The sequence below is a fragment of the Apis cerana genome, linkage group LG7 (genome assembly GCF_029169275.1).
Source record: "Apis cerana isolate GH-2021 linkage group LG7, AcerK_1.0, whole genome shotgun sequence".
Classification (NCBI taxonomy): Eukaryota; Metazoa; Arthropoda; class Insecta; order Hymenoptera; family Apidae; genus Apis; species Apis cerana.
Window position 1 is genome coordinate 11,034,653 of NC_083858.1, and position 27,624 is coordinate 11,062,276.

At 38.4% G+C, this 27,624-nt stretch overlaps 1 protein-coding gene across 5 annotated transcripts in view; it reads right to left on the reverse strand.

The window, feature by feature from the left end:
* LOC107999224 (discoidin domain-containing receptor 2) overlaps positions 1-27,624 on the reverse strand; it is a 228,438-nt gene that overhangs the window by 80,835 nt on the left and 119,979 nt on the right. For all 5 annotated transcript variants that reach the window (XM_062077201.1, XM_062077200.1, XM_062077196.1 and 2 more), the window contains 2 exons: positions 27,108-27,210; positions 171-402 (listed from right to left, as the gene is read on the reverse strand). In XM_062077201.1, the coding sequence (XP_061933185.1) occupies positions 171-402; positions 27,108-27,187 (312 nt within the window). In that variant the 5' untranslated portion in view covers positions 27,188-27,210. The remainder of the gene's footprint in view (positions 1-170; positions 403-27,107; positions 27,211-27,624) is intronic.

Consider the following 27,624-nt stretch of genomic DNA (forward strand, 5'->3'; position numbering starts at 1 on the left):
AACCGTATTCTAGAAAAAAAAAAAAGATATTCGAAAGGTCAGAAGGTCGAGGTCGAAAGAAAAGAAGGAAAAAGTAGAATAGGTAATCGGTTTGGAATCGATAGGCATCGAACAGAAGGTATGTGTGTGTATATGTGTGTGTATGTGTCTATATATATATATATACGTACCTCCATGCCACGTCGATTTCTCCATCGCACCCACTTGTTGAACCCCGGCCGCCAATATTCGACGAAGTACTCTTCGGTGTACTCGACCCCGTGCCCGTTCCCGAACCTGCCCTGGGTCCTGGTCGACGTCAGTATACGCGGGCTGTGCAAATTCACCTCGAGGTACTCCTTTCCTTCCTTCGTGACCATATTTTTCGGGCACCAGGCACCGCCGCCCTTGTCTTGTCTCAGCCTGGGGAATTACGAGCAGAATTATTACGACCCTTAAAGCGGGAATATTCTCGTGCAACAGCATATTCTATACGTTTATACGTAGGAATCAGGGGTTATTCTCCGGCATACGAAAAAGCAGAAAATATCTTTTATCGCATTTCCTTTGATAAGTATATATATATATATATATATATATATACATATAAAACGTTGTTTCTTTTTGTTCCAATGAATAAGAAATACACTTTTTGTCGTGAACGCGATATTAAAGTAGAAAAGGATTTTAAATTTTAGCATCTAATTGCACTCATGACACGTTATTTTTCTGTATTTGTATATCTGTTAGAAATATGGTCTAATGATATAGGCATTTAATAATCCTGGATCGAAATCTCTAAATGGAATAATATATTATATATCCTATTATACGTACGTATCTCGATTTCTCAAATTAATGAAATTCTATAATATTGATAATGGGCAATTGTGAAGCAATATCCATCGAAGATTCATATTCGTGGCAAATCAGTATAAATTTGATGCATCCAGTTAACTAACGTTTTAAAATATATAATGATATACAATCACTGTTCTTTTTATTATCTAATTCTAATTTAATATTTCTTTTGTAGTTATTATCTTGCTATCTAACAACCATTCAATCCAATTACAAAAATTATTCTCGCTACATATTACGTTAATCTCTAGAAAGGATTAACAAAGAATAGAAAAATTATAAGAATTCTACATTGAAACACATTATTTTATTATAATTTCAAAAAGATTAAAGAGTGTAAATGTTAATTTTCTTTTTAAAAACATACATATTTCCGCTCCCTAGATATTTCGAGTCGAGGAATAATTAATGATTTTTATTCTCTGTCTTCCCTGTTTCTTCGTCTCCCGCAGTGCATAAATATGTATAAATTAATGACGCGCATAAATTAATGACAAGAAGATCGATTCTCCCGTTTAACCCGAAATTTTTTTTTTTCTTTCTTCCCACTATCGATTTCGAGTTATTTATAATCATTTATATTTATATATTTATATATATCGATCCGTGCATCCGATAATGGCTTTCAACGTTGATATCGAGAGACGCAGAGAATGAGAGGAGAAAGAGGGGGTGTGAAAGGGAGAGAGGATGGATAGAGTGGTACAGTGTGCGAGAGCAATCGGCGTTTAATCATCGGCGCACGTTTCTGACCCATTTACATGTGTACCACGTCGTCGTCGAGAACAACGACAAAGCAATTCCCATTCCAGGCCACTTCGTCGATGTTGCTATTGCTATTGTTAGGATTTAACCTTCGCATCTGCGTGGGTTTCAATGGAATTCGATGCATTCGGTTTTTATGAATTTTTTTTTCTTTTTTTCTTTTTAACTCTTTCAAAGAAACATTTGAACGAGTAGGTAACACGAATTGTATTCTGATGTTTTGTCCTGATATTTCCTGTTTTTTCTTTTTTTATTTTCACAGATGAAACGATACAACAAAGAAGTGTTAGGATTAGGATCGAAGAGCTATTTTTTTCTCACGGGTCAAGTAAATTTTTTTGTACAAAGTGTGTACAAAGTTGTACAAGTGTTAGGATTTTGCGAAAAACCCTAACAATCCGAGTGAAAAGTGTTTGAGGATAACAAGAAATGAATATATATGACGTGTGCTTGACCTAGAGAAGTTGTTTGAGTGAAAGAAATAAGGGAGGAATAGGGAAACTGAGAATGAACGTTTGAATGTGTTCACTTGTTTCGAAGAACGTTTAAGTCAAGAATTATCATCGAATTCTATTTTAATAGTAACTATAATTGTTGTCTTATTTAATTTATCCAAAATTCACTATATAACATGTCACATAAATATGAAATACGTGTATACAGTGAAACTCCATTTATACGAACAAAATTTTAACAGTATCTAATCTTATCATCTGAATTGAATGATTTTACAAATACATATAACACAATCAAAAAATTAAAAACTTAATTAAATATATAACGAACAATCATATCACGCTATCTCATTTGCGAGATCGCTCTCCAATATATTATTACTCTAAACAAATATATCGTGAAATTCTCTAACACGAACCCCTATTAAAAATCAATTTTAATAATTAAATGAATTCCTAGTACAAACGTTAGAAAATATTGATTAAAATTCCAACTCGAGACACAATATATTGCTTAAAATTCCCTAATTCTTATATTGGTATCTCCGCTCACTGTTCACACTTGCGCAAACGAAACGCAAACGATGCAACGTATCCCCTTCATCTCGTTCCATCTAACCCTATAATTCTGGCGATCGAAACGAAACCCCTGATTTCCACCGCAAGGGAATGCTATATATATTTTTTCCTGGCCCGTGCACAACAGATCCACGATGGCCACGTGGCCCATAATTTCGAAGCGCGAAACGAGTTTTTAATTCAACGAGAACCGAGAAAGAACGTGACCCCGATCCATACGGGATCCGCTTTATCCGGTGAGCAGACCGAATCGCGCCCGATTTTCCATGCTCGTGCTCGCGGCTAAAAATAGTGGGCAAGGGCCGATAACAAGATCGCATTATGTACAGGGCGGGATTCTTCGCGTGATACGAATTGTTGGCTGGATGGAGTTTCATTTTTAAGCTCTATTTATCACGCGCCCAACCGAGCGATTTTGAAGGAATATTTCTCGGGGGGAACTGATTCGGATAATCGTCGAGATAAAATGTATTCGAAGGATAATCAGAATAATATCCGCACATGAGAATAACAAGTCATTTGTGAGTGGGATTAGATCATGCATTGGTAATATTGGATCGAAAATTGAAATTTTGTTACGAGCTTTTAAGAAAGAATATTGGAGCTGATTTGATAATCGAGATAAAATGTATTTGAAAGACAGTACCTGCATACGAGAGTAATAAATCATTTGTCAATGGAATGGATTATGTAATATTGAATTCAAAATTGTTGAAATTTCTTTATGTCTTATAAATTTTGTTATTTAAAGTGGTTTCTTTGATTACTTTGGAAAAGGGGTGGTAGTAGAATGGTATACATTTGTTGAAATTCGAAAAGAAAAAAGATTAGTTTAATTATTTCGTTCAATTTTAGATTAAGAAACACGAGATGAAAAATTACATTAAACATTCTTGATTTTCAAACCTCGTCAATTCGAAACGAAACCTTAGCTTGTATAGATGAGCTCCACTTTTTCTTCTATACATTGCACAGACTTTCTATCAATTAAAATTAATGAAAGCTGACCCAACGTGTGGCCGTGTTTCTGACAGACCACGATACTTTGTTTCGATACGAGAGCAACTGGGTACCGATGGTAATTAATCTGTTATTTCGTTGCGATTTGTCGTGGTGGATAGCGGAACGTTGTTTGGCAGGTCGTCTGTGTCAAAACGGGTCGGATAATTTGGATTGTTTTGACGACAATGCGATACGTATCGGTTTGATTGCAATTTGTAGAATGGTGTCACTTTGTATTCCATCTCGCGTTAAATCGAGAATACTGTATACCATGTTTTTTCAAGTACCATTGTCGAATTTTTTTTCTATTATATTTCGAGTAGAGTTTCGGAAATTTTATAGAATTAAAAAATTAAAAAATTAAATTTATCATTTAACCTTTCACGGTTCGTCACGGTTCATTACTGAAAGTGCATAATATTATTTTATTATTATATTCGAACATTATTAACCTTTTATCGTTTATTACATTATATTAGTATATTAATCTCGTATTCTTATTATAATATATCACTCCGAAAATAATATATAAAAATTCTCGACATAATTGTTTAAGAGATTAATGTAGTTTTACAGAGTGAAACACTTTTCACGGAATATAATATACTTCTGTAAAAATAATAAAAAATAATGCAAAATTAAAAACTATTTTTTCTTGAAATATTTTATTTATATAAATCTACTTGAAATTTTGACTTTTGATTTTAATAAACTCTAACATCTCTTCAATCGCGATCGACATCCTCCCATACCACACACACATTTCACGAATAAAAATTTCAAACAATTTCAAAAGCCCAATCGTCCAACACTCGTAAACCTTGTAATACAATAATAAAATTTCTCTTGGAAACCAATCAAATCCTACATCCCCCTTCCACCGAACACGCATCCACTCGTTTCATCCAATAACGATCCTCTTTCAAAGAAGAAAAAAAAAAAAACGAAAAGAAAAAAATATTTCCCGCAATCTTCGAAGATTTTCATTTCCCTGAAAAATATCCATCCATCCGTCCAGAGCGACCGCGTACACGTGTCGTATGGAAAATCGCGGAATAACGCCACGAGTGGACGTTACTTCCGGCGTTCCGATCCAGATAGGGGGCGGCGCATGCGGCGCACAAAGCGGCCGGAGAATCTCCATGGAAATATTTCAGCTGGTACGGTCGTCGAGGACTATCATAGAGGCGGCGTGCCCGCATGTAAACAATAGGCCAGGCGAAACCCACTGAAAGCGTTTGCGGTTAATTAGGCAGCAATGCTGTTAACAATGTCCTGGCTTCGCCCCTCCCCTCCCGCCTTTCGTCCTCCATCGCCTATCCTGCACAACGTAGCACGACCAGGAAATTCTCCGCCAGGATTTCGTACGAATAAAGTTATCCTCCTCCTCCTCTCCGTGGCTGATTCCACGATCGCCTCGAGGTCGCTAATTATCTGTCGTTCCTGCGGGCTAATTACGCGGGCAAGGAAATTAACCAACCGTGCGGAGAGCGTTGAAAATTTCGACGATGATAGCGTCTAGCCACCGATATTCGTGTGAAATTTCTTTTTTTCTTTTTTTGGTTTTTTCCTCTTCTTCTTCTTCTTTTGCTGACGACGTGGGATTCTTGAACCGTGAGATTTTTTCGCTTCTCGGCGAATCGTTCGAGATCGTAGGGATCGAGATCGAGGGAGATGTGTCAATGACAAATTTCTCTTTTTCTTTTCTTTTTTCTTAAATTGTGGGATTTTTTCCTTTTTGATTTGATTCGATGAGAGTAATTTCAGTGGATATTATAATAATTAAAATTCTTCTTTAGGTGAATTCAAGAATAGTTAATTAAATTAGAAGAAAATATTGTTAAATAATTGCTTGTTTTAATCGCTCTCTTGATACATATATATATATCACAATCATTGAAATCAGCGAGGTCAACAGGCTTTTTGAATAATACGTTTTCCTCTCTCTCTCTTTTTTCTCTTTCCTTGGAAATTTAATGGTTGATGGTGAAATATTGTCGGATATCACGGTATCGCGTGGCAAAGATATGTAACAATATTCTAAGATGTTGATAAGCGTTATATAGTGTCTCTAACTTTGCAACTACGTTTCGAAATGGTTCATAAACTTAGCTCTCTTGATTTATAACGTCTGTGCAACAATATTTTATAGCCCTGTGAAATAACAAGTATTATAGTATCGCACACTGTTTTATTTCATACAGACATGGAGGAATCGGAACACGGAATATTCACAAAATATATAATGCGTGCACAAATATATAATACATATTTTTTCTGTTTTAATCAGAAATGTATTATCACAAGTCGTTGTTTACCATTTTTCATAAATTCAAAAATCCATCTTATCTTCTCAATGGCCACCGGCATAATTAATTAATTGCAGCATTATGAACCCTCGACTCGAGTTACTCCCTGATATTATTAAATTCGAGATCGTAAATCGCTATTTGATCGAAGGAAAAATGATCCTGGGGCTGTGCTCGTCCTCGAAATTTCTTTCTTCGTTCAAAATTATACCCTCCTCGTCAATTACTTTGAATCCTCGCCTAAGTGGTTTACAAGTCTCGCGAGGGGAGAACGTTAAACGTAACGTTTTCAATGGAAATTGTAACTCGCCTCCCAAGAAGGGTGAGTTTTCCTTCGCGTTTACGTAATCGGATCATGGACCGACAAACAAGTAAGTAGCGTAATAGGAGGCGTGTTATTACAGTTTCTTTCGTTTAACCCCTTAAATGATCCGTGAAATTAAAGAAAGTAGTCGAAAAATTTTTTCTTTCCTTTTTTCCCACTTTCTTTCTTTCGATCAAACGAGTCATTCTGTTTTAATTATCGAAGGTGAAAGAAATGAAGTGTATTCATCAATCTTATGGTAAGGTCATTTATTAAGATTAGAATCTAAAATTTAAAAAAAGAAAAAATGCAAATTCCATTTCCAAAGCAATCATATATGTAAATTAAAATACATATATATATATAGCGTAATAAACAGTCACGAATTGAGCAACCTGCGTGCATCATGCGAATCCGTCACATAATCCCTTAAAAAATTACCTTAAGAAATTAAATTAGCATCGTCAACCAAACCTTCTAAAAGTAACGATATTCGCAATTTCAAATTCCCTACAATCGGAACAAATTAAGCCAACAAAGGGCGCAATCGTATTACCCGTCCAAATTTAGAATCATCTATCTAATCGTAAATCTTTGCAATTGATCATAAACTGTGTGCGACCAGATTACACATTACAACTCATTTATTCCACCTCAAAAATCCTTCTGAACGATCTGAATCTTTCAAGAGCGAACGTACCCTTCAACTAAACCGTTCCAGATAAAAAAATGCCTGAACAAGTAATCAATAGTAACGAATATAGGATTCTAAATATCCCGTCAGGATGCATTTACCACGAAATTCGGCGGATCGAAAATAATTCAGGTTCACGCGTAATTAGTATTAGCCCGGTGCCTGTTTTACGACGAGTTCCTCTATAGGGAGAATTCTAATTTCTTGGAAAATAGGGAGTTGGATCGTAATAGGAAGCCAATAGTCGAGGGAAAATTTACGGGTGGCGGGCCTGGGTAACCAACCGACCGGGAGAGAGGAGAGGGGAGGGGAGCCTTATGAGTCGGCCCGCTCGAAAGTAGCCTCGGCTGAGAAATGCGGCCGAGTGGAAGGTTGGCGGACCGGAGAGGCATTTTACCCTGCCTCATCAGTCGAAAGGTGCATTAGCATTGGTAATCACCTTTATAGTCGCCGCAATTGGGGATACGTTTGTTCATTCGAAAAATGGACCGTCATCGAAAGTGGAAAACTGAAGATTGGAATTGTTTTCTCTTTATCTCTTGTGTTATTCTTTTGAAATTTTCGTTTTCAACACGCGTTGACTACGAGGATGACGAAAGCACTTTCGAACAGTTTTTCCATTGAAATATTAATACAAGTGTTATGATTCTACGAGGAGATAGGATATATCGCCGTTGGAATTTCTGATATCTGTGCAGGGGATAATAAATTTCTGGGAAGGCTTTGCTATTGAAAAAGAATTTTTGCAATATTTATAAATCGAATCCCTGGTTGACGATTGAGTAAAGAAATTGAGGCGCAAGGAGATAGAAATTTTTGCAATATTCGATTTTTCTGTTGTCAAAGTCTCTTCTGTCGTTAAATAATTATTTCCTCGTCTTCTAATTGATCATCTATTATTATTAAATTTAAGTAATTAAGTCGGACGTATCGCACTCGATCAAGCGTGCACAATTTATTTCCTCCCTCAGACATTCGAGCCAGATTTCCATCGATGGGTAAATATTTGATCGGGGAATCCCGTTAATTTCGAGAAGATGGAAATTCTATTTTCGCGCGAGATTCGGCTTTGAGAAAACTGGGGGAAAAAATTAGCCACCATTATTCTTAACTTGTTTCCGCATCCAAGAAAATGGACGCGCCCAATGAATTTTTCCTATTCGGGATTGAATTTTACCCTCCACTCTCGTTTCGCGACGATACAGTTGAGCGAATAATGAACGAGGCACCGTCGTCGCAAAATCGTATATGAAGCGCTAACCGAATTACAAATATTCCATCGAGCCACCCCCCGCCCCACCTCGTCGTAAATCAATATCAATGCGCGGGGTGTGCAAGTGAAAAGAATTTACGGTTTGGTCACTTTCCACGAGTTAGTCCCGCGAGAAGAGAGGCAGATATTCGAGCCACGTTCGAGAAACCACTCGACTCCTTTTATTATCTGCCCCTGGTACGTGCCCTTTCATCTTTCGCCTCTGTGTCTTTGCCGGATCGATGATGATATGTATGGAGAAATGTAATTAAATTTTTCCCGTTGAAAAGATTATCGTCAATCTCTCGGTTTTTTTTTCGTAATTGTATTTCGTTTTCCTTAAAATATCGTTTTGAGTAATTTTTTTTTTTTAAATCCGTTTCAAGCATTGGTTTTCGAATATTAAATTTTCTTCCAGAGAAGAGATATATCGTTATCAAGATTGTCGAAATTAATATTTTTTTACCATTTTGATATTTCGAGGAAATTATAAATGTACGTGGGGGGAAGAAATTTAAGATAGAATTAAGCAGATTTTAAACAATCCAATTCTTTTATAATAGGAAAATTTTGACAAATAATCCACTTGTGAAACGCTCGAATGGAATGGAACGAGAATGAAGGAACGAAGCATAGCTAACGTTCTCCCTAATTAGACGCGAAACGACCGACTATTACGTTACGCGGTGCATTTGGGATGACGAACAGTCGCGCGTGTGACGCTGAAAAATATGCGTTTCGGGCTAACAAGGTGTGGAATGTCGGGAATATATACGCTGAAATTATGCGGAGAGCGTTCCATATACTCTATAAAATGGAATTTCCTTTTTTTTTTCAAGATTTGAAAAAATGTATGTACAATGATTCAGAATATTCGATTATGATCGTTTGTGAACACGGTGAAATTTTAATTTCGCATTCCATTCATCCGCTATCTTTTGTTCACAGGAAGAACGTGGAGAACAAAGCTGTGGACAGACGGCTAAGAATAGAACTGTGCGAATAATGCTGAAAACGAAGTTACGGGCAATGCTAAGAACAAAGTGATACGAGCAAATGCTAAGAGCAAAGCTATAGATAATGCTATTCGCGATATTGGGGACAAAGCTATAGGCGATATAGCGAGAACTATCAGCAAAGCTGTGGACAAAGTGCTGAGAGCAGAGATATAAATAATGCTAAGAGCAAAGTTGTGTATAAATGCTAACGAGTAATGTTGAGCACCAAAACCAGTGCTGGCATGAAGCTACGAAAATTGCTATATACAATGTTGAAGACTATGGAAAGGAAACAACGGTGTTGATAATGCTTGACAAAGAACTGCTTCTTTTTTTTTGAAAGAAATGGAAACGTTGAAAGATGGAAATTCGCGAGGAGGTAATTTGATCTTTTAATGGGAGTTTTGTCGATTGAAATTACAAATATTTCCCCACTTCTCTCGGATTTTCAGCTTAACACTCGGCGAATGATTTCTCGATAGTTGTATGCCCCATCGTGTGGAGCAAATAACGCTAAAGTGTTTCCCATTGTTTCGTTGCGAGCGATAAATTAACGTTCGCATTATCGAGTTCTTGTAACAGGTTCCGGGTTGAAGTAGTGAATATTTTATAATAACAGGCTCCAGTTTCAAAGTTTCGAATGGTATTAACAGATCAGAGTTCCATTTAACGTTCCTGGAACTGATTACATCCCCGTGACTTCCATAATAATTCCTTTGGGTGGAACAAATAACGATATATATTTATATGCAAATCCAGTGGATAGAATACCATAGGGTTTGCGCTTCGAACGCGACTGTTATTCACAATAATCACGCCACTTTTCCATCAACCGATCGACAATTATTTTCTGATAATTCGTTTCGCGATATACACGTTTCACGCAATTGCTTCCAACGATATTTCTGGATATGCAGAGTCGAGTACGGTTGAATCGTTCCCTCTTAACCTTTTAACAACCACTCCCGTGACATTATATGTTGAATGAGACTGTCGTTTTATTTTTTTAATCGTTCAAATTTAAACTTCTCTGTTAAAATATTCGCATATTTCCTTAAAATTATCTATCATACGTATGTTAGATTCATCAAAATCAATTTAAATTGATTATTACTACTTACAATTTTATATTCCAGATTTTACAGATTCTCTAGAAATAAAAATAAAATTAAATTTTCGCAAAATTGATATCCTTGGTGAAATCATAAAACCAAGACCTCCGCCGTTATTATTACTCCTTTTTCTTAAATCCGTAAAAAAAAAAAATCCTACAAAACCAACCACTCAATTTACCTTACACGCGGTTGAACAGCCAAAGAAGCGCTCCAAGCGCCACGTGTTGCTTCTCTCCATCCGAGGGAACGAATAATTCCAACCTTTTCTCGAGACACGAGTTTCACCCTATCTCGAAGCGATGCCGACACCACCACGTTTCTCGCGAGAAACAAAACTAAATCGTCCCCTATGAAAGAGATACCCTAACTTTTCCAATCTCGCTCGCGCTACTTGTTTCGCAGGTCAACGAGTCTTCGCTCGGCCGTTTTCCACCATTTTTCGATGGGCTATCACTTCTTCAGGATGGGGAAAGAGAGGGAGAGGGTTGCTCGAAGATTTATAGAGAAAGCGACCCGGTGTGTCGATGTCAAGGAAAAGAGACTTTAAAGGCTCCGTCAAAAAACGTTCTCATACGCAATCTGGAATAAATTCGAAAATTGATTTTTATCGTCGACGAATATTCGATGTCGCGAATAAAGAAAATTCTTTGAGTACAAACGGAGAGATCAAGTGTTTCAATTGTTGTTAATATTAATTCGTAGAAGTAAAAACACAAAATTCGAATAATAAACAGACATGAATTGATGGAAGAACAACTCTTTCCTCATATTCGATATTATGAATAAACATTTAAAGTTCGTTTGATCTCTGTTAATATTAAGTAATATTAATAGTATCAGTAATAATTGCGTTGACAGAATCCTGACTTAATATTTGTCTGAATCGTTTACTTCGTTAATTTACAGGTCGTATGTTGATATTTTTTGTTCTTGGCAGCTACCAGTGAATATTATAAAAAGTTTTGATCCCTCTTCTTTTTTCTCATCCTGTATAACAGATAGCATTTCTTTCACTCGGCTGTTCTTCGTCGATTCACGGGATTGCAAAGAGAACCATTATCGAATATGCTGGGAATTCCAGGGTCGAATATGCCATCAGCCAAATGATCCGTGAAAATTCCAGCTGCGATTTTGGACGCTTTCTTTCTTTCTTTTGTTACTGCCACGAGGTCGTGCGTGGCCACAGTCAATTGTAAAAGTTTCCATGTTTCGTTTTTGGATATGAAAAAACGCGTTGAGGGTTCAAGGACAGTGCTAAGAGAAGAAATCTGGAAAATATTGCACAAGAATTTATGTCTCGAGTGATATATTAGAAAATTACCTGTGAGAAAAATTATTTGGTTTCTCCAATACAGATGATTTAGATGATTGGTCGGAACGTCAAATCATTTTTTCGAGCTTTGGACAACAATTTAGTTCATTCGGGTCGAAAAGAATCAATCTCGAAAATGAATTAATCAAAAAGAATAGATGAGCCGAGCGAGCGTCCAGAAGAAAGCATTCGATGAATTTTTTAGGAAGAATTATTGTCTTAAATAAATAACGTTATATTTAAATTCAATTGACGGATCGAATAATTATGCGAAATATCGCGAGCGGAGAACATTTTTGGAGAGTTGATTCTAGCAAGGAATATGTACATAAAAATACCGGTTATTTGTTAAGTTATAAATAATTAATTACAGAGTTAAAAACGAGAATACGATGGAAATGCGAGGAAGACGGACTCGCTTTTATTTTTCACTTTATTTACTTGTTCCAAGCTGACAATAATGATGAAAAATATGTCGAAACTTCGAAATTAATATTTATGGAAATTTTTTTATCGATAACTATGACGTGATATTTGAATCGAATTGAAATTTCTCCGTCAATGATTACCGCACAATGACACTTTATGAAAATCCGTCTCTCAATTTGAAATTCTTTATGCGAAACGAAACCAATATTTGTCGAAATTTTTTCCTCAATAACCGTATGCGATATTTGCGCGCGTTTATCGAATTTTTTCGTCAAACTGATAACTACTGTCTCGTCTTTATAGAGATTCGTAGCAAACTTTCTTCGAAACGCTTTGTACGCGCGGAGATGGGGAAGAACAGAGAGAGGAAGAAGGGGAATAAAATTGTCGATATTAAAGCTTATGGCATCGAATGACAGCGATGCTCGATTGAACGGCACGGATTGATTCCGTGCTTCTATTTCGAAACGGAGATCCATGGATCTCGATACGGAGTTGTATCGATAAATACAGTGTACCAATTCTCCCTTTATCCTAACTTCCTCGTTCTTTTCCGCCTGAGATCGTCTTGAGAATTCGCGAGGCGTCAATCATCGGGACTCGTGATATCCGGTTAGACTTATCAAGCAAGCATTTCAAGACGAAGCGAATAAGGATTTACTCTGAAATAAATTCTCAAGATGATGATACCATTATCTGTCGAGAGGATTGCGAATAAAAGTGCGATGGATATTAAGACATCGGAATAACCAAGAGAATATTTATAAATTGCATTATCGAGAAAAATGAATGAATGTCTTAAAATCGAATATTTTATTCCGTTTTAATATATATATATATATGATCATAATATTGCAATCACTGATTTACGTGAATCGAGGAAATTATAACGAATATCTATAAATTATCATTCGCTTCAATTAAATTTTCGATCGAATTAAATAGCACGAGTAACAATTATTCTAGCAGAATAATATGAGTAAATTTTCACCGACAAAGCGAAATAACTGAGAAGAAATAATCGAAGACGTTAACGACAATTTCGTTCTCCCCTTCGTTGAATAGCCGAAATTTTTCCAAATCGTCCAAAGGATCACATTTCCTTCGATGTTCTCTGCCCCTAACCACGATAAACCGGAATGAAAAAGCGGATGACGGCTTATACATTTATAATATCGTATCACCTTATCTCGCGCACCCTTGCCGCCGGTTACAGAGGGGGTGGGACTTGTACTGACATCCGGTTCGATCCCGCTCGTAGGGGTGAGCCCTCCACTCGAGTCAAACTCAATCTGCAAATGGGACGATCCTATTTTCGACAATGCCTCCCCTCCAACCCTCCACGATGCGGGCCACGTATGGAACTTTCGTACACCCGATGAATGCGATGTTGCGATGTTTCGACTGGGCGGCGCGCTCGTTTGATGGAAGTTTATTGGACGGTTGGTTGGATGGACGTGCAAGATACAAGGCACACACATAGAGGTAAACGCGATGGGGAATTAGGACACCGAGGACCCTTTGCAACGGTTTTCAATTTATTCCGATGTGTACGTGCGGGATGATAGATCAATTGTAAGCGTTTGGACGATAGAATAGAACGTTTCAGAGAATAGAATTTTACGTAAACTTTTTGTATAATGGGAAGGTATAAATTAGTTTAACTTTTCGAATGGAATAGGTAACTCAGATTTGGTACTTTTTTTTATTTTTTTTTTTAATATGGAGAGTGAACAGATAATTTTTATTCAAGAGAGTAAATATCATGATTATCGTAATTATTTCCTATGCGCGTTTAAATCTCAAAACGCTATAATTAACTTTCATGTTATCTTCTCGAACGTTAATTTAATTTTAATAAAATACGATCACTTATTATATCGTCCAAACAGAAGGTCAAATTTCATAGGTAGTCACACGAGCTCGAATTTTGCACCGCAAACAATCGTTAGCATAAGATCGACTAATCTTCCGTGAAAGAGGAAACATCACGTAACGCTGAGCAAACACCGTGAAGAAACAAAATCACGTGCAATTTCTCCGTGTCTGCATCATCACGTTTATCACGAAACTTTTCATTCGTCGTTATTAAATTAATCCCATTGCGATGACGTTCATAGACATTCGAAAATGCAATGATTCGTTTATCAAATAAAAATAGGGAACAAAAATCGAATTAATTCAACAATCCAACGGGACGATTCATCCAACCATAAGAACGTTCGCAGGGGAAACAAGGGCGGAAGCAGTGATAGCGAACGCCATTTCCACGACAACTTGATACCCGAAATCCCTAAATCCACCACCTCTAATCGGGAACGAGAATAAAGCGGGAGCAACTGCAGCGATAATGAAAACGTCCGTGTACGAGTATGAACAACGAGGGAGGCGGGACAGGCCGCGAACGTGGCGGTAATTTATCGCGGCCGATTTAAATAAATTTCCAGCCAACTTTTCGCGTTTGAATAATCGCGGTTTAATCGATGCCTCGAGCGTTCCAGTTTCGAATGAAGGGAGGAACTGGTAACAAAAGAGGGGCGAGCGTACCCGTGGAAATCCGCAGAAACTTTTGGGGCCGAAATCGCGATGATGAAACAGCGGCGACGAAAACTGCGTGGATACTTTGATAGGTTTCGAACAGTTGGTGAAATGTGCCATCGACTTTGCCCGCGCGAATATTTGCCTGTCGCGAATTATTCCTTCTTCCCCTTTTCTCTTTCTTTTTTCTAAATTTCGACTCGATACGGTTATGAAAAACTCTAATTGGGTTTTCGTTTCCCCTACGATTTTTCGTGATCGAGGAGGAACAAGAAAAGAAAGAGAATGGAGAATAGGGGTAAATTAAAAGTATCGTGTTCTTCCTTTGGCTTCCGTTGTCTGAAATAAATTTTAATAAGCAGAGAAAGATTGGTGGATATTTGATGGATTTAATATCGTTACCTACATTATTCAACAAATCGGCAAACGATGGGGTTACGAGGTCGTCATACATCAGCGTTGAAACATTTTTTGACGATCTCACGTGTCTAAAGTTACTTTCGACCGATCGATGTTATTTTAATAAACCATCGGTACATTATCATCTATAAAAAAAGAAATTATTATTAAAGAGTACATTAATAAAACAAAAATTCATCTCATCGCGATTCTCCAGATTTCCAACATCTTCTTCTTCCTTATTGCTCAAACCGATTATTGGTTATCGACATTTCACATCCGCCAACCTAACAAAATCCTTCTTCCTCCTCCCCCCGGAAGACAATGGGGAATTTCTGGCGACAAACTCTCATCGATACCCGTTTAACCATGCAAATACCTTGGCCGTGGTACAGGGAGGGCTCCATTAAGGAAAAATGAAATTCAGTCGTCTAGGACCCATCGAATATTCCATTCGAGATTTACCAGTGTTTGCGAAGTGAAATTGCGGGAGGAAGGGGAGAGGTTCTCTCTCCACATGCATAATGAAATCTTTCGTAAACCAGGACAAAGTTTCGCCCTCGTCATATATCAGACAACGACAATCCGCGAAAGTCAGTTTCCTCCGCGGAGTGAAACTCTTTCGCCGCGTGTAGCCTCGCGGCTTTCGAGACACGTGATTCACCTTTCATGAGGCCGACTTGATGGAACAAGTTCCGGATCCGCTGCACAGCTTTAAAGTTGCCCCTACATACAGCGAAAAGCCTAAATTCAATCCTGATCAGCCAAGTTTTACACTGGAGTGGAGGAATGGAGGGATGGAGGGTAGGTCAGTCTCAGATTTTGAGAATCTTTGTGGATGTGGAGTAAAGTTGTTCGCTGAAAGTTGCTTGGAAAAAATTATCGATTAGCGAAGTGCGTTCGTTATTTCTACTCGAAAAAGTAATTAACGATCTTTGATGATGATCGTTTTCTCGCGTGAAGTGGTAAAATGGTATCATGGAGGAAAGGTTGATTGAGAAAAATAGAGAAAGGATTGATATAGGATGCCTTATTATTTATTAATAAATTAGTTAATTTATGGGAGTTTAAAAAGAAGAAAGCTTCTTGCTCGAAATAGAAAAATTGCTAAAAAATTCAATTTTAATTATTAAAGATATATTTATGCTAATTTATATTGGAAAAAAGAGTATAATAAAATCACAGTCGTTCCTTTAATAGATTTTATCTAGATTTTCCAATTCGTTTACACGGTTTATGAATTACGAGGTATTTTTTATCTAACGCGGGATGAATTTTAGTTACAGGATTTAAAGAACATGAAGCAGTGCTTTCATAATGAGTTTCTTTATGAAAAATTACGAGGAAGATTAAAGTTAATTTTATACAATAAAAGATTCATAATTTTTCTACGTTTCCTTTTAATTCTGCGTGCACCAATTAAATGTGTGCAGAAATAAAAAGTACATAAATAAAACTCGTATCTAAACTCGTATCGAACGAGGGTGTTCGAACGTATAACGCAATACTGAATCAAGAACCATTGTTAACCAATTCAGTTACACAACAACTCTTCTATACCTTTATACACGTACCACCCGATATCTTTAATAAACCCTTAATAAACAGACAACCTCATTTTCCTGCTGATCGAGGACCAGAAGAAGAAATCTATCCATAAAAAAAAATCCCCTCCCAATACCCTACGTATTCTCATCCCGAACGAGAGATCCCTCCCTCCCTCGATAAAATCGTTCCCTCTCGTATCCAATTTCCAGGGAACACGCGCCCGAATTTACGCTCGAATTTTCCAGGTGTATGTACACACGAGGATGGAGGGGGCCCCTCCTGTTCCCCTTCCGAGCCGAGGAGAATATATCCACCTCGTCGAAAAGGTAGGAGACACCGTGGAGTTCCGTTTCCAAGGAACTCTTCCAAGGAAACTTGGCGGTGGTGGAACTCGATAAGGAAGACGCGGCTCGTCATCGGCGATGATTGCAAATAGAATTCGGTTCGCGGTTATCGCTAACGAGAATTTCGGTTGTACGCTCGCCGAGCGGAATAAAGAGAAGGAATGCTCGATGATACACGCGTCGGATGAGTCGATGAGTCGGGTGAAAATCGAAGAAGGGAGAGGGAGGGGCGGGGATGTACGTGGCGGCGAGATACGCACGAACAGGAAGGGTGGAGGATGGAGAAAGGGTTGGCTGGTTTCGCACGCTCCTCGCGGAAGAGGCGAAAATAGATTTTCGTTATCGGCCGCGCGAATAATGGCACGGGGGGAGGGGGCTCCTTCATGGAAATTCGATACCTTGATACGAGTTTTCGCTCGTTACTTTAAATCGGGAAATATCAGCGCCACCGCGTAGTGAGACACCCATCGTCCTCCGGCAAAGCGACCGTGTCATTTTTCCTATCTCCCTCCCCCTTCCATTTCCGCCTGCCTCCTGCGAATCGCGTTTGGTGCACGTGATCCTTCTGTTCTCTGAGGGTGAAAAAAATGGAGGGAAAAGGGAAATTTTCAAAGGTTTGGAAAGGTTTGGAGCGAAAGTGTTCACGTTCGAATAATTAATTGAGAGAGGTTGTACGAGTAAGCTACGAATAAATGTCGTTCGAGCGTTTCAAGGAAAAAGGTTATTACTTGGAGTGACTTTGTTCGAAGTTTTAACTAATTTGTTCTTCAGTGAGTTAGGTTTGACACGTGTGTGTTTAAGTTTGAGTATATTTGAGTATAGTGAATTAAATGGATGTTGATCCGTCGAAATTTAAATCCTGAACAAATTCAATTTCACGTCTCAATTGTACAATACAGAAAAAGTCTAGTGGATCAATATATTCGCGACAAAAAATTACTAGAAACTTTATCATTTATCATTTCGAAGACGATCGAAGACAATTTTTAACTTTATCGAGAAACCTGTCGATGAAAAATAAAAAATTATTTTCACGATATTCGTTATTAAAATCTTAAAGATAATCTAGCAAGGCGTGCCAATGCGAACAGCGAAGTTTCGAGAATGATCACATTCTCAAACACGGGTTCACGTATTCACGATGCGTCGTTCGTGCATTATACGAACGTAGAACGTACTCCATAAACGTTGAGCGGCCGATTTTCAATCACGGAAGAATGGCGGAGGAAGGCATCCCGCGATTTACAATAAGTATCGATATTCAATAACGGGCCAGCCGTCGTCCACGAAACGACACTGACCTTAAATAAAAGCGAGGGCACGTGGGCGTAGCGACGCCAGGCCGTTGTACCAGCTTTATGCACCGGGTGGTCGTAAAGTAGGCGAGCTTAGGGCGGCCCGTGATCGCATTTCTTCGGCCGATTTTCAATTCTAATCCACCTGGTGAAAGTAGGAAGTGCTCGGCTCGTGGGCGATAAAACTGCCGGGGCACGAGTTCACGTTCGGAAAGAAGGTTAAATTTGGATTTTTCCCCGTCAAAGAGATGGAATCTTCTATAAAGTTTTCCGCCAACTTCGAAATCGAAGTTCGGTGTCGATAGCGCAAGGCGTTGTCTAAGTGTACGTCAATATTTGAGGCCGATGAAACTGGATAGAAATGTGTGGGCAAAGATTGTCGCATGAATATGGATCTCTCGCTTCGCGAATTTCACCGTTCTCCATTGCGAAGAGAGAGGCAGGATAAGATTCACGAATGAAAATTCTCCTTGTCTCGTTGTATCGTCGAATTTATATGCGTAGAAGTTTAATACAATGAATAACGTTTTTCACTTATGGAAAATATGGATATATCGAATCTTAAAAAAGAACACTCGAACATTGTGGAAAATTTCGTAGTTTGGATCCTCTTCCATGCCTCCACAACTTTTCCATATCCCGATCTACGTCACAATTTCACAACATCGCCTCGAATTCAAAGGATTTCTCAAAGGAGAAATAGCATTTCCCCTTTCGCCATTCTAGGGGATAAAATAAAATTCCCCCAGCTCCTCCGCGATTCGAAACTCGCGCAAGATCGCGTAAGACGTTATACAAAAAGTGTAAACTGACTTATCGCGATAGCCGGCAGCTCTGGTGGCCCAGTTGCATGTTAACGACTGTGTTAATTTAACTGTGCGAAGGTAAAATCGTCGTTGTAAAAGCGCTTGGCTTCGATGCTATCGCGGCTGAAACGGCGGCTCTTTACCGCCGTTTTCGAAACGAAAACGGTTCCAAGGCGTGATTTAGAAGGAAGAAAGATAGTTTCAACGGATTCTGTTCACCTTACCTCAGGGAGGACGAAGGAAAAGGAACCGAACGTTGATTCTCTTCGACCGATTCTCCTTCTCTCTCAGCACGTTTCAACCATTGAGACTCGATTGATCTCGAACGAGAGAGAAATAATTCGCAATTATTCGCAAAACAATTTTCCCCCGTTTCAATCGCCGTTGAATGCATAACCCCGATTCGGGTCGAGAGGCGCAATTACGATAAGAAAATTCAGTGAGTTTTAGGGTCGAATCGAGTCTGGATAAAGCCTGGAGACCTCGTTGCGATGAGACAAGTCGGATATAGAGAAACAAAGAGGTTTCAAAGGGATGAACGGGGTCGATGGTTGTGGCTTCCGTAGATAAAGCACTTTTGAGGATCGTTCACCGGTTTAATTGTTGCCGATTGATCGGCCAGATATGAAACTTCCATGGGTTTATTTTCGGGATTAAATTTAATTTTAGAAAAAAGAGTTTTCTTCTTCGCTGTGAAGATCCGTTTAAAAAAAGAAAAGATAAGTTATCCTTCTTGTGATTCTCGATAAAAAAGATACGCAACAGAAAACATACAATAACTTTCCCTCTCTCCTCGAACAAAAGAAGAGCCTAGAACGATCGAAATTAATACCTAAAGTCTCTCAAAATTTAATTTGATTCAATTTTCGTAGAAACGGATATTCGGCCGACTTATCAGATATTCACTTATCGCGCAACCAAGAGGAATTTCTTAAATAAGCAACCGTTTCAAATTCCACGAGTGAGAATTCCCAACGGTGTAACACGGCGCGATTACCCCGTTCGCGAGCATTAACTTTTCAATCCGGGATCTACTTTCGAAGCTCCCATTAAAAAATCATCGGTACAAACTTGCAACATCGCAGGAATTCAAATTCCCCTCCTCGAGCGAGCAAGTATCTTTCACCGATGGACCGTTTCCATCCCTCCTCCCTCTTCATCCATGATAATCCTCGTAAAAATCAGCTCGCGTGCAGCGGGATAAATTTCCCCCTCCTTCCTTCCATCCTTCCTTCCTATTATATACCATTGCGCAATCTCTTCCGATTTAACAGTGGAAACCGTGGATAATCTCGTACACTTGCGAAATTCTCTTTCTACAAACAACGGCCCCTTTCCTTTCCTTTACGTTCCTTTACGCGCATTCGCCACGTAAATTTCGTTTATCGAAACGATTGGGGTCGATCTTGGGCCGAAATTCACTCTGGCTGGAAGCGAGGTTCGTGGCGCGAGACCAGGAGATTTATACGAGGGAGCAGGGACCGTCGTCACGCGATCAAATATATCGAGCAGGGTTCGATAGACCGTGTGCAGCAGAAGTGCACTCTCTTCGAGGCATGAGCGAGGTGTCTCGGTGGCACGCGGGTATCCGGCGATACGAGGCCTGAACGATATGGAAAAATAAAGAAGGAGAGATATAAAGAGGGTGGAAAGGTACGGTACGCGAATGACGAAGGGTATAGTTGTCGGTTCATAAATCAAGCTGGAACGAGAGAGCCAGAGGGGTTTTCGAATCGTAACAAAGTGGAAGATAGCCCTGGTTGAAAGGTCGAGGGGGAGGAGGGAATATGGCCGCCATTTTTCGTTGGCTTCGACCGTTGAAAGGGCACGTAACGCTGTAGGACGTTTTATGTCTGCGTGATTCCCCCGCGAAGATTTTGGCCCGTCATGCTCATGGTCTTTCACTTCTTCTTTCTTTCTTTCTTTAGGTTAGTCTCTTTTTTTCTCTCTCTATCTTTTTCTCATTGCCTGCTTTTTTGTACTGCCATCTTTCTTCAAGTTGAGAAAGAGAGAGAGACAGAGTCTCGCCTTTCAAGACTACACCCCCTTTTTCGTGCCGGCTCTAAAACGACACGACCACCGCTAGCTCGACCGCGAAAGACGAAAACTTTTTCTCAGGCATCTATGCGATCTATTATCGATCTCCTTCCCTTGTTTTTCTCGACGAAACGGATATAAGCTTCTTGGAACTCTTGTGTTCCTGTTCACGAGTTTCGTTTCGTACATTTATGGGAAATTAAAAAAAAAAAAAATGATTAATCAATCAGAAAAATCTACAGCGAAATATCTAAAGCAATGTATCGAGAAAAATTCTCGTTTATATTTCTTTAATTCTTTAATTAGGAAAGTGTAAAAAAAACCTTTTCCATACTCGATGAACGAAGAACAACAAAATTCTTCGCTTCGTTTCCACTTTTGTATTCGTTTCCTTTTTTTTTTTTTTTTTAAATTTGCATTCGTACATTCGGCATCAATTTGCAAGTAGCAGAACTGTAAAAATATAAAAGATGAAATTAATTTCGGACGATGACGTTTCATCAATGTTGACGGATAGAGTGGTTCCCGATCGAGTTGTTTAAATACGATGGCACGAGGGGAGGGGGCGAGTCGGAACAAAACGATTTGCACGGCGAGCTGGCGACAAATACGTTTCTTTCTGCCCCTTCCTTTTGATAAACATTTTTTTTTCTTTCTTTTTTTCTTTTTTTCTTTTTTTCTTTTTTTTTTTTCAGCCGATTACAAAACCGTCGCGTCGCTCGCACGCCACCCGCCACCTTTGTGCGGTAACAATACGATGGAAATGCAGTGCATATTTCACGCTGGAAAATCGAGAACGGCCGGCACAAAGCCGGATATAGGTCAGAGTTGTAACGAAACGCGACATTGTTTGCCGCGGAAGACAAAAGCCAGGTCCGTGGCCCCGTCTCCGGGCTGCTTAAAGTTTCAGAACATCCCGAACATCTCTCGAAAATTGCGCTGCTCCTTCGAGAAATTGAGCAGATTGCTTTATTCCGCGAATTCTCGTGATTGACGAAATCGCGAAATTCCTTCCTTTTTTTTTCTTCGTTTCCTCTTCTTTTACGAAATTTGAGGAAATTTGAATACACGCAGAACAATCGATTATAATTTCGATTTTTTTTATTAATTGCAACAAATTCGAAGGAATAGATATTAAAATTTATATAGAGTTTCTATACAGTGGAATTATATTTCCTTCAAGCGCAAGAAAAGATGAAATTGTCGTATTTCATTTTTATATCCTAATTTGCCATACGGAAAATATTGTGTAGAATGTCCAATAAAATTGAATTTTAATAAATTCGAGGAAACGAAAACAATTCCTCCAAATATAATATCGAATTGCTAATTTTCCTCAGTTATCGATTACTTCCTTTTTATTCAATTAACGCGATTGTATCACAAACGCGTATACATCTATCTTATTATTAATTCAACGGCTTTGAAGAAATAAAATACGAAATTCATTATCGTATCGCTTGTAAGTATATTTATAGCGGGAAGGAAGGGAAATAAAAACACGGATAACAAAATAACACGATGATAGCTGTTATCCATTAACGTAATAAGCTTATTTCCAAGAGGAAATATTTATAAATAATAAAGTAAAACAACGGGCGCCAATTTATCATTTCGAATTCAGATGAATTCGTTCGCCATCGAAAATATCAGTTTGATGTAGTCGGATTGATAAATTAACCCCAACGCGACCGTACGCCCCTGGAAACCTGGCACGGTCTTAATACAAGGTCCAACCCCCTAATGAAAATGTATCTTCCATCTATAATTATAATCGTACTTTGGCCTGGCACGTTCGAGCTTATCGCCAATCTCAGTGAGATAACACATGTGTATCACGATAGCGGCGAACAGGGTCGCCAGACCCCTCATTCTTAGAGAAGGATATCGTCTCGTATTTCAAATTTTCATCCCCCTTCGATCTTCAGAGAAATCTTCGAAAAAATCTTCCCCCTTTCTTTTCCTTCTGGAAACGAACAACGAAACACGAAAGACGAAGAATTTTTATAAATTTAAAAATTACTCGTAGAAAAAAAGTATCGCGTTATATCTCGCAATATCCAACTTTTCATTCCTCCCCTCCCATTACAAAATCTTCGAACGAACTCTTTAATTTTTTTCTAGATAAACATAAATAAAATGCAGGGGAACAAAAATAAAATGCAGAAATTAGAATCAATTTCAAAAAAAAATAATCCCTTTCTTTCCTTTCCAAGCAAAATAAAATAGGGGGGAAAAAAAATACTGAAATTAAAATTTTGAGGAGAAGAACATCTAAAAATCTTCGATCTCCTCTTGAATCGAACCCCTTCCTCTCTCTCCCGACAAATGCTAAAAAGAACAAAAGAAACTTAAAAATTAAATTTCGATTGCAGGAATTCCACGCAAAAATTACCGCAACGAAGCGTGCAATCGGAAGGGAATTAGAGCGTGACGATCGCGGTCCAATTAGCGGTCACTGGCGGCGAAGTCGCGGTCGGGAGAAGGGAGGGGGTGAAAAATCGAAACGAGGACGGGAGGTATCGAGATTGCTTCGACGACTGGCTCGAGGAATCGCGTATTCAGGCGAATTTCTGGCGGGCGACGAGCGCCGAGGCGAGACGCGATGGTGAAAAATTAGCCATGCCCAGGGGCGTTGTACCCCTTTTGCCAAGAGGAGCGAACGCCTCGCCCTAATACAGATTTATTGCCGCCTAAGAGCCGGAGCTGGCCGGTTCTAATACAGGTATTATGCTGACGCAGGAACGAGGAATTTACACGAAATTGGAGGTAATTTGTAGGGGTCGGGTTCACCCTATTCCCCTTCAACCCAACCTCGTCGGTTCCATCCCTCCTCCCCCTGTTACATCGTATCAGACCCGTGTCCGCAAACTCGGCCGGAAACGACCTAACTCTTGCCGCTTCCTCCGTGCGCCAATATTAAACAAATTCACTGCACGAGTTTTCTTCCTTGCCTGATCGAGTGCTTTCGAATTCGATAACGAAGAGGAACATTGTTGCTATTTAGAGATAATTCGGACAATTTGGATACTTGTTTATTAATATATATTTTTTGGTTTGTTATATATTTTTGTAAATTAATTATCGTGGATACATATTTCATTGTACGATGGAACAGAATGGAAAGAAAGAAGTCAAATTTGAATATACTATTTCAATTAATGTATATATCGTAACTAAGATTTAATATTTAATATATTTATAAAAAATATCTATAATTTATCTGAAATGCAACAATCGAATATATATACTATATCCTATTTTCTACTCTATTCTTTAAATAGTTACATTAAAACTAAAAATTATTATTACGAGATAATATTGCTCATCTATTTCAAATTTATTTGCTCATTTTTCTTCTACCTGCGGAAAAAGGAAAGTAAACGAAATCGTCGACGATTAATACACCAAGATATCACATTTTCTCGAATCCGTTCGAAAGAAAATTGGCGCAAAGTTTTTTCAGCCATTGAAAGAAGAGAGGCGGGAAAAAAGGAAGAATAAAAATAGTCTATATCGATATTATTCGTAACGTCAGGAAACGAAGATATCGAGGCGCATTATTAACAGACATCGGTGATTTTCACGATGCGTTTCGAGCACCAACCCTCATAAATTGCCTCGGTTCGTAAATGTGCCGAATCGATTTGGCTGTCAGCCGTCCGACGCCCGCTACGAATCAAGATCGTAATATCGCCGGTAAAAATATCAGGAAGACGATTCCTCTTTTTGACAAACGATAGACACTCGGCTTCCGAGTGTATCAAGGTTAATCTCGCTTCGCGATTTTTCTTCGACTACGGTTCACTCCATTCGATTCGACCACTCTTTTCCTTTATGCCCTCTTCTTCCATTTTTACTCTCTGCCCGCGGAGATTTTTTAACGTCATTGTCGCGATGCAGCGACGATGACTGCACGATTCATAATAGAATGCGATTAATAGGAAAATGCGATTAGACGCGTTTGGCCGGGATTAAAGTTTCAATATTAAATTTCAACGTATTTCCCCTCGGAATGTTACTACATCTCTGAGAAAATTTGTTACGTTCAAAGTGTTTTTTTTTTTTTTTAATCTCTTGGGAGCATTTTAAAAAAGAAATAAAGAGAATTCGGTTAAATTTTTGAGGGAGGAGGGATTCATTTTACTTGGCTCGTAAAGCGTGTAATTGTTCAAAAATTGAGAACACCTGTTTGCATAATATTTAAAAAATAAAACTTCTGGACGAAAAAAATTTCACTTTACATAAACGCGTTTTGCAAAACTACTTTCGTTCCTTTACCTACGAGTGATCATGCGTGTATTTAAACTCCTGCTGAGCCGAGATATCTTATGCATTATTCGTTTCCTTTTTTTTTTCCCCCCCTTTTTTTTTCATTCCAGTTCATTGCGCTCAATTTTCATAATTTTTCCTTTTATATACATCGTCTACAGAACGGAAAAGAAGTGGTCGAAAAAAACTTGTATTAAAATCCACGAGACGAGAAAACTTTTCGAGAATCTCATCTTGCATTATTTCTTCTTGCTTTACCACCCACGATTAATAAGATATTAGATAATTTACAAGCCGTGTTTTCGCATCCTCCGATATCTGATATTCACTGTGCCCTCTCTCGATTATTCTCTCTCTCTCTTTCTCTCGCACGCGCGCGTTCTTCAGGCCGTGCACTATTAAAAATTTTAATGCCGGCAAGCACAGCACGGGACGTTTCTAACTGCCCTCGGGCACCCACGAGATTTTAATCTCGCCGTTGTAATAAGAAATAAACCGAGCCGCTAGTGGACTCGCTAAATACCAGCCTCGTTGAAAACGTTCGTGGTCGCGTCACGCGATCGAAAAATGCGAAACAGAAAGAATCTCAGGCGCAATTAAGGTGTTTAGCATTTGAAAATCTTGCGGGAATTGTCAAGAGATCAAAGCTCCAGATTTAATTTCTTTCGAAACGGTTGTTGAACGTTCACTGCTATGCTCTTGGATATGCTTCGACAAACGTACGAATCGTGTGAGTTTAATCGAATATTAACGTAGTAACAGAATTTTTCTTCTCAAATTGAAAAGCGATTTCTAGATCGCATGGATTTACTCCATGGATTTTAACGGAATTTAAAGTCGAAAATGAAATGATTCGTCAGAGATTTTTCTTATTCTCGAAATAGATTAATTCGACTTTCGTTTTATATTCTTTGTCGTTAATTATACCGGATTGTGAATTAAAATTTGAAGTTTCGAATGGATATCGTATCGTTGGATGTAAAAGTTTTCCTCTCGCTATGTGTGTGATATGATACTATTATTTAGCTTGGGAGAAAGAATCGTTACGGATAAGGAAAAAGGAAAGGCGAAAGAGTTGGGTTGAACTAAGTTGATTAAAGTAACCGATTGCGAACGTTGGCCAAAGTTCAACGTTCATAGTTTCCCAACTTCTGGCAAACCGATACTAGATGTCTCTTTAGCAGTAGGAAATTAACAGCCGATTCTACGATATAATTGTGCAACTTTCTCTTCTTCCTCCCCGTATCTCTCGAAACTCTTTAACTTTAACCGTTTCTTCCAAAGAATTATTGCAAACCCTTTGCACGATAATTTATCAATAAATGAATTGTCGAGTCAAGTCGCAAGCTCTCTTCTATCATTTTACAATTTTACAATCGAGGAATAATTTTCATTCCTTTTTTAAGGAAGAACGGATAAACAAAAGTATAAATGTTGTATATATCGCGGAAGAATATCCAATTCTACGTTGCAAAGTTGGCCGAAATTCCAAATGACGGTTTCCTCTTATAAATTTATCACCTTATCGAAATTCCATTTAACGACATTGTATAATTTCGTCAATGATACCGATTCGATTGCACAATGAGGGCGAAAGCAAATACGATAAACAAGAGACCAACAACCTTCTCGTTTATCACCGCTAACTCCTAAAGGAAGTTCGAATTTCGGTGTTTCGAGATCTCTCGTATCGATTAATTGCAATCAACGAGGGGCCGCACGCATTCTACAAAGGGAGAAACTATAGCGCTAAATCAAAATGGCCGACTTACCGTACTGCGCCCAAGCATTTCGCGATATCATTGTTCACTTACCTGGCATGTTTCGGGCCAAGACTGGGATCGTACATAGAACTGGCCGATATATCTTCATCGGGGATTTCGCCATTCTCCATGCCCAGTGCCGCGGTACATTGTCCTGAAAGGATTCGAAACGGCGTTAGAGACAGAGAAACTGATATGCTTTGTCAATTTGAAGGGTTTAAACCAGAGAGAGAGATATATATGGAGAGAGAGAGGATTGACTGACTATGCGAAAATGAAACGAATAATTGAGAAACGAATTGATAATCTTGCTAATGAATACGATATGATTAAGGGAAATATTATATTTTCAATTGTATTTATTCGATGAAAACGTATATCTTGGATATTAATGATTCGAAAAGATTTAAAATAAATACATTTTTCTCTTTCGACGATTTTTCCATGTGTATTTCTATCAAATACTCGAATCGATCATTGCGAATTAAATTGATATTTTGGTTATATACGTTTCAATTATATGATATCCACGATGAATTAATATTCAAATATCATAAATTTTTTTCTA